Consider the following 7,645-nt stretch of genomic DNA (forward strand, 5'->3'; position numbering starts at 1 on the left):
ATGTAAACCTCTCTGAGCCTTAACTTAGTTACCTTTAAAGAGAAAGACAGCGCCTTCCCTGCAGGGCTCTGGTAAGGACTGGATGGATGGAAAATGATCTGTAAACTATATTGCTCTCTGAGTGAGGCATTGTCATAGTTTCCCCTGCAAAGGTCTCCTCAGTCCATTGACCCGCCCCGTCCCCACTCCTCCAGGCCCCACCCTGATCCCACCTCTGCTTTCCCCAGTATGCAGCCTGGCTGGTGCTTTGGGTTGGCTGGAATGCGTTTATCATCTGCTTCTACTTGGAGGTTGGACAGCTGTCCCAGGTAAGCCTCAGGCCTGGCAGTACCAGAGGGCAGAGCCTGACCTTTCCCCTCCCCTGCCCCAAGGGCTCCTGTGGTGTGGGTCTCAGGGGCATCATCTCTTGAAGAGACCGCCCTCTTACACATTCGAGTCATCTGTGCTCCCCATCCCCCATCCCTACGTTTTCATTTCTGTCATCCTCCGTACTTCTTATAAACACATGATGGGGAATTCCCTCGCAGTCCAGAGGGTGGCTTACCCTCTCTGAGCTTCAGTTTCCTCATCTAGTAAGTATAGTTAATAGAAACCCCAATTTCATGTGGTTGCTGAGGGGATGAAAGGAGATCGAACATCTCAGTGCTTGGCACCAAGTCAGCATGCGGTGAATATTTGTTAATGGACTGCCTGAGTGAATGGACTGAGGAAAACATAGATGCACACGTGGGTAAGAACTTCTGATGTAGGCCAGCCCCTTCTCCATTTCAAAAGGGGAGACCAAGGTCTAAAGAGGAGAGGTTTGCCCAGGGTCACACACAGGGAGCAGTGGAGAGGCTGAATGGGCTGTGAAGGGGTCTGTATTGAGGATTTCACCAACAGCTGGATAATTGGACCCGGTCCCCATTAATGTCCCTTCCAGCCCTGAAATTCTGAGACTCCTGTGGGTTTGAACCAGCCCCTTCCACCTCTGATAGAGGAGTGAGGCCTGCATGGTCATCAAGCGCCACCTACTGGCCAAATATAGACTTGCAGATACAGACTTCCTTCATACCTTTCACAAATCAAGCCAGGAAAGGAAGCTGTTACAACAACCCAGGTGTGAAGCAGACCTTATATAAAGTCTTCTGGAGGGAATTCCTTGGCGGTCCAGTGGTTAGGACTTGGCACTTTCACTGCCGGCGCCTGGGTTCGATCCCTGGTCAGGGAACTAGGATCCCACAAGAAGTGCGGTGCTGCCAAAAAAAAAAAAAAAGAAGTCTCCTGGAGCCTGGGGAGGATTTCCTCCCCTCCCAACCCCCCACCACCTCCGGCCCAAGCTCAGTATCCTAGGCCCCTCTGCCCCTAGGACCGGGACTTCATCATGACCTTCAACACATCCCTGCACCGCTCCTGGTGGATGGAGAACGGGCCAGGCTGCCTGGTGACACCTGTCCTGAACTCCCGCCTGGCCCTGGAGGACCACCATGTCATCTCGGTCACCGGCTGCCTGCTTGACTATCCCTACATTGAAGCACTCAGCAGTGCCCTGCAGATCTTCCTGGCTGTGAGTTCTCCTGTCCCCCTGCCTGTCCCAGCCCTGCCCTAGGCACTTTACACACACAGTTACATAATCCTGTTTCCTCTTAATAAGCCAGTAAGGTATTGCCCAGATCCAACTGGGGAAACTGAGGCTCAAAGAGGTAAAATAATTACTTGTCCAAAATCACACTCCCAGAACGGAGAATAGAACCAGGTATATTAAGTTTAAGGTGCAGTCATTTGACTTGGAGTTGTTATTGGTTTGCCTTCCTCTTAGCACACACGCCCACCCCCCCGCAGGGGTGGGCAGGGCCAGGCAGGGGGTGAAGGAAGAGCTTCCCTCTCCTCCCTCCCTCCCTCTCTGACGCGCTGTGTCCTCCCCCAGCTGTTCGGCTTCGTGTTCGCCTGCTACGTGAGCAAAGTATTCCTGGAGGAGGAGGACAGCTGTGAGTGCGGAGCCCCTAGAGACCTGGGGAAACCTGGCCACGGGCCACCCCACGCAGTCAGCACCCTGGACAGGGGCCAGAGCAGGAGGGAGCCCTGGGTTATTTAAGGCAGTGGTCCCCAACCTTTTTGGCACCAGGGACCGGTTTCATGGAAGACAATTTTTCCATGGACGGCGGGTGTGGGGGTGCTTTCGGGACGATTCAAGTGCATTGATTGATTATGGCCTCTGTGCAGTCAAACCTCTCTGCTAATGATAATCTGTATTTGCAGCCGCTCCCCATCACTAGCATCACGGCCTCAGCTCCCCCTCAGATCATCAGGCATTAGATTCTCATAAGAAGCGTGCAACCTAGATCCCTTGCGTGCGCAGTTCACAGTAGGGTTATTGCTCCTGCGAGAATCTAATGCCACTGCTGATCTGACAGGAGGCGGAGCTCAGGCGGTAATGTGAGCAATGGGGAGCGGCTGTAAATACAGATGGAGCTTCGCTCGCTTGCCTGCCGCTCACCTGCTGTGCGGCCCAGTTCCTAACACCAGTACCGGTCTGTGGCCTGGGGGTTGGGGACCCCTGATTTAAGGGGCCCCTCTGGGGGCTGGGGAAGAAGAGGCAGCGGGGTGAGTGGGGATCTGCATAGCCAGCCCATTCTGGGCCTCAGCCCAGGCTCCAGCACTGCCCCCCTACCTGCCCCTCTTAGGCCCCTTCCTGTCGCTCTGAGGGGCTCCACAGCCCCACTCCTGTCAAGCACCGCCCATTCCCAGTTGGTCCCACTCCCACCCCCAACAGGTCTTGCCTCCCCTCAACCTTCTCCCTTAAAGGGCCACCCTCCCCATCCACCCCCAGCTCTCTATCCTCTTGGGCCTTGGCCCATCCATCAGGACACTGGAGCAAAGCCCAACCCCCTAAGGCCCTGTACAGGGTCCGGCCTCAGATTCCTCCCTTTCAGGACCCAGCCTCCCATAACTTGCCCCCTTCACAGGCCCATCTCTAACCACGTGGCATCTGCCCTTCCGCAGTTGATTTCATCGGCGGTTTTGACTCCTATGGATACCAGGCGCCCCAGAAGACGTCGCATTTACAACTGCAGCCTCTGTACACGTGGGTCATGGCGCGGAGCAGGGTGGGGTGGAGGGACCCAGGCGCGGGCGTTAGTGTAGGAGAAAGAAGGGGAGGGAGGAGCGGAGAGGGCAGCCGGATCTCTCCGCCTCTCTACTTAGGGTCCACTTCCCTAACCTGCCTTTGTTTCCTGCAGGGCGGGGTAGTAGCTTCTGCCCTACGACCACCCCCGCGGCTAGACTGACCGCCGCAGCCGCGAGCTCCGGCCAAGATGGCAGGCGTGCCCCCTGGCGGCTCGCTGACCGGACTGCAGCCTGGGTCGGCTTGATACGGGTCCGAAGCGGACTTGGACTTGGCGCTTAGCAGCCTGGACTTAAGGGGTGGGGCGGGGGTGGGGCGGGGGAGGGGGTTCGCGGGGTTTGTATTTTTTTATCTCCACCTTGGCGTGTGCTGGAGCCTCCCGCCCTTCTCCAGCCTCTTCCTTTCACCTTTCTTCACCCAGTATCCTGTCCCCTGTCCAGAGAGAAAGACAGGACAGACAGACTCACCCCCATTTCACCACAGTCATTCACCAGCCCTGGGGAAAGTTACCCTGAACTAGAAGCAGGAGTTCTGGGTTATAATTGCAGCTCCATCACTAACTCTCTATGTGACATCTGGCAAAGCCCTTGCCCTCTCTGGGCCTCAGTTTCCCACCTCAAATAATTAAAATAATCCCTTCGTAAATAGAGCTCTTTCTAGCCTTTTCATTTGACTCTCAAGTCCCTGGACTATACTGGGATTTTATATAATCCCCATTTTGCAGATATGGAAACTGAGGCCCAGAGGTGTAAAGCAATTTGCTTGAGGCCACACAGCTGGGCTTTTGGTGGTGGCAGGCTTTGAATATGATCTGTAGTTTCAGACTCCAAAACTCATTTCCAAGCCCCCTTCCAGCTTGGACACTCTAGAACCCACGTGATATACACCACACTCACATACCACCACCACCACTTGCTAACTCCTCTCTTGAAGCAATATATTCGTTCTCTTGTTGGGGACAGGATGGACGGATCCCAGAGCCCTGAATTCAGCCTGACCCACAGGGAAGCCTTCTTAGACTCGGCCTCTGTCCACCCTTGGCAAAGCTTTCAAGCTCTCTCTAGCAAAGGGGGGACACGACTCAGTCACCCCACCCCCTTCCACATCCCTGAGCCTGCTGCACCCATTATCCCCCACCCCTTCAGCAACTCTGCCAACCCCTGGTGGCAGATGGATGCCAACTCCATCCACCTCACCAGCTGGAAGACCTGTGTTCCAGAGTGGGAAAGGGCTCATCTGTGCTGCCTGGTCAACAGTGTTCAAAGATCACCAGTGTTCATGATCATGCCGGTGTCCAGAAGCAACCTCTAACAAATCCAGAAGTTGTTCTGAAGAGGCAGAATGGGGGTGTGGGTCATAGTGGGGGGTCTGGAGGGCCAGCACCCTTCCTTAAGAGCAAGTAGAGATGAGGGCTCATTCTCCTCACCTCCCTCCACAGACCCCTCTGAGGACCCTGCATCCTGTGTGCTGGCTGGTGAATCTGAGGGCAGGAGGATCAGGCCTCAGCTTCCAGTTTGTGAAATAGGAGTGGTCCTGGCTTAGGAAGGAGGGTGGGAGGCACGGGGGAACCAGATGGAAATACAGACGGTTGCACACCTGAGCCCATCCATGGTGACAATTCCTTGCTCCCCACCCTCTGATCTAGCATTCCCTCCCATCTAAGGCCAAAATATCCTGAACTTGGACCCCACCCCACCATCCCATCTGCAGGTCTGTGCCAAAGAGCCAAACCCAGGAGTCCCTCTGGTCACTACAGGGCCCAAGGGCCCAAATGGTGAGCCTGGTTAGCTGTGGGTACAGCTCAGGAGGGCAACAGTTCCTTTCAGGCCTGGCTGCTGCCCTGCTCCTGGACCAAGTCCTGCCTCCAGCCCTCTCTTCTCAGAGCCACCCCCAGCCAGCTGTCATCTCACCCCCGACCCCCAACCCCCTTTCTACTCAACAACTTGAGCCACTGGTGCTTTGAAGCCTTTTGTTTTTGTAAGATGGTTTTTTCAAGGAGACTGAGTTTTCTTCTCACTGGGACCTTGCAAGGCAGGGAGTGTTGCCCTGGTTTCTGTGCAGGTGGGTTGATTAAAGATGGTGTTTTCCGACTTCCCTGGTGGTGCAGTGGTTAAGAACCCGCCTGCCAATGGTCCGGGAAGATCCCATGTGCCACGAGCCCTGGTCCGGGAAGATCCCACGTGCCATGGAGCAACTAAGCCCGTGTGCCACAACTACTGAGCCTGCACTCTAGAGCCCGTGAGCCACAGCTCCGGAGCCCGCGTGCCACAACTACTGCAGCCCTCGTGCCTAGAGCCTGTGCTCTGCAACAAAGAGAAGCTACCACAATGAGAAGCCCATGCACCGCAACAAAGAGTAGCCCTCGCTTGCCGCAACTAGAGAAAGCCCGCGCGCAGCAACGAAGACCCAACACAGCCAATAAATAAATAAATAAATAAATAATTTTAAAAAGATGGTGTTTTCTTCTCTGTCTTCCTGTCCTCCTGCCCTGTGAGTCGGCAGGGTCTTCTGAGGGAGAAGTCTTTGCATGGAGGGTGGGCAGAGGTTGGGAATCTATGTCACTGTCATTATCAGACATTGCTGGGGCACTGGCCTGTCCCTCTGGCTGGCTGTGTAGCTTTGGGCAAGTCACACTCCCTCTCTTTCCTCATCCATAAAATGCAGAGAAGGGATTAAATCAGTGGGTTCCCAAACCTGGCTTTGCAATCCCTTGGAGAGGTTTCTGTTTTTCTGGTTAAGTGCATTGTAAGGTTATGCTTTCAAATATCCTTTGCATCCTGCCTCTGTCCTCTTCCTAAAAATTCAGTTCCTGACTTGCAATAAGCTGGTAGACAGTGCTTTAGACACAGATTCCTCCTCCCAACTGGGACATCCTGGCTCCTTTTCTGACCGTAGAAGAAGAATCAGTATTTTGAATTTAAAAATTTTACTTTTGTGTGTGAATAGGTAATAAGTATATGTGGTACAGGATTCAGAAAGTTCCAGGGGGCTATGTACTCTTACTTATTTTTCATATCTTTCCGAAGATAGTCAAATTTTAAATTATATAAATTTTTTTTTCCTTTTTCACACAAGTGGTAACATATTTTACTCACTCTTCAACTCCCTGCTTCTTTCACCTAACTCTCAATAACACATGTGGAGTTACCTCCCATTCTTCCACAATGATTTGGTAGAATTGAGAGTTTTAAGATCCCCACGTGACCTTGATGCAGTTAGGGGCCAAGAACCAGAGGTTCTACATAAGAATGCCCAGGTCCACTATTCAAACCTCTGTGGACCATTCCTGGTCGTGGAGTCAGGAAAATAAGGAGTTTATGGTCTAGTGGGGAGCCCACGGGGTGAGCAGGCAGAAGTTGATGCTGATAGCAGGTGGTCGATGCTGAGGACAGTTTAGCGTGAAAGGTGGTTGTTAATAGGAGCTCGGGAGAGGTGATCTGAACATCCTGGATGGACCAACAGCATGAGCAGAGGTGTGGAGGGAGGAAAACCCGTAGTGTCTGGGGTAAAAATGGCCAGAGACGAACTAGCTGGAGGGAGCCTCAGTGGGGAATGTATTAGTTTTCTATCTCTGTCATAAGTTATCACAACTTTAGTCTCTTAAAGCAGTATACATTTGTTATCTTACAGTTCAGTAGAAGTCCAACATGGGTCTCACTGGGGTAAAATCAAGATGTCTGGAGGGTTGCATTTCTTTCTGGAGTCTCTAAGGGAGAATCCATTTCCTTTTTTAGCTTCTAGAGGCTATGTGCATTTCTTGGCTCGTGGCCCCCTTCCTCCATCTTCAAAGTCAGCAACATCACAGCCCTCTGACCTTTTTGTTTTTTCCCTGGCCGTACAGCATGTGGGAGCCTAGCTCCCTGACCAGGGATCGAACCCGCGCCCCCTTGCTGTGGAAGCGTGGAGTCTTAACCATTGGGCCACTAGGGAAGTCCCAATCTCTGACCCTTTTTCCATCATCACATCTCTCTAACCACAGCCAGGGAAGGTTCTCCACTTATAAGGATTCGTGTCATTGGATTGGGCCCACTTGAATAATCCAGAATAATTTCTTCCTCTCAAAGTCCTTAATTCCATCTGCAAAGTCCCTTTTGCCATGTAATGCATTCACAGGTTCCAGGAATTAGAATGTGAACCTCTTTGCGGGGCCATGATTCTGCCTTCCCAGGGAAGGAGTCGTATCCAGAAGCCCTGAATGTCAAACCAGAGTGCATCGGCCTGGTGTGATGGCAGGGGGAATTACTGAAGGATTTTGAGCAGAAGCTACTCAATTAGAACTGTCCTGTAGAGAGAACTGGCAGGGCTGGAAGGGTGGGTTGGAGGAAGGAAGCAGGAAGCAGTGTTTTGTCTGGAAGAGGCCTAGGATTTCTTACTTCCCTGTGTAAATGTGTGTTCTTGTGGGTATGTGTGTAAACTTGGGAGGTAAAGATCAGCGTGAACTTCAGGTGTCAGACATCCCTGGGTCCCCGTTCATCACTCTGGAACCAGTCAAGCTGGCCTTCCCACAAAGCCCAGTGCAGCTCCTGCCATCCTGGGGCCATC

General features: G+C 52.9%; 1 protein-coding gene across 2 annotated transcripts in view; it reads left to right on the forward strand.

The window, feature by feature from the left end:
• NKAIN1 (sodium/potassium transporting ATPase interacting 1) overlaps positions 1-5,554 on the forward strand; it is a 45,023-nt gene extending 39,469 nt beyond the window's left edge. For both annotated transcript variants that reach the window (XM_081224423.1, XM_081224424.1), the window contains exons 3-7: positions 228-308; positions 1,349-1,546; positions 1,907-1,967; positions 2,983-3,064; positions 3,219-5,554. In XM_081224423.1, the coding sequence (XP_081080549.1) occupies positions 228-308; positions 1,349-1,546; positions 1,907-1,967; positions 2,983-3,064; positions 3,219-3,228 (432 nt within the window). In that variant the 3' untranslated portion in view covers positions 3,229-5,554. The remainder of the gene's footprint in view (positions 1-227; positions 309-1,348; positions 1,547-1,906; positions 1,968-2,982; positions 3,065-3,218) is intronic.
• The last annotated feature ends 2,091 nt before the right edge of the window (positions 5,555-7,645 follow it).

This window comes from Mesoplodon bidens (assembly GCF_964165515.1).
Source record: "Mesoplodon bidens genome assembly, chromosome: 2".
NCBI classification, from domain to species: domain Eukaryota; kingdom Metazoa; phylum Chordata; class Mammalia; order Artiodactyla; family Ziphiidae; genus Mesoplodon; species Mesoplodon bidens.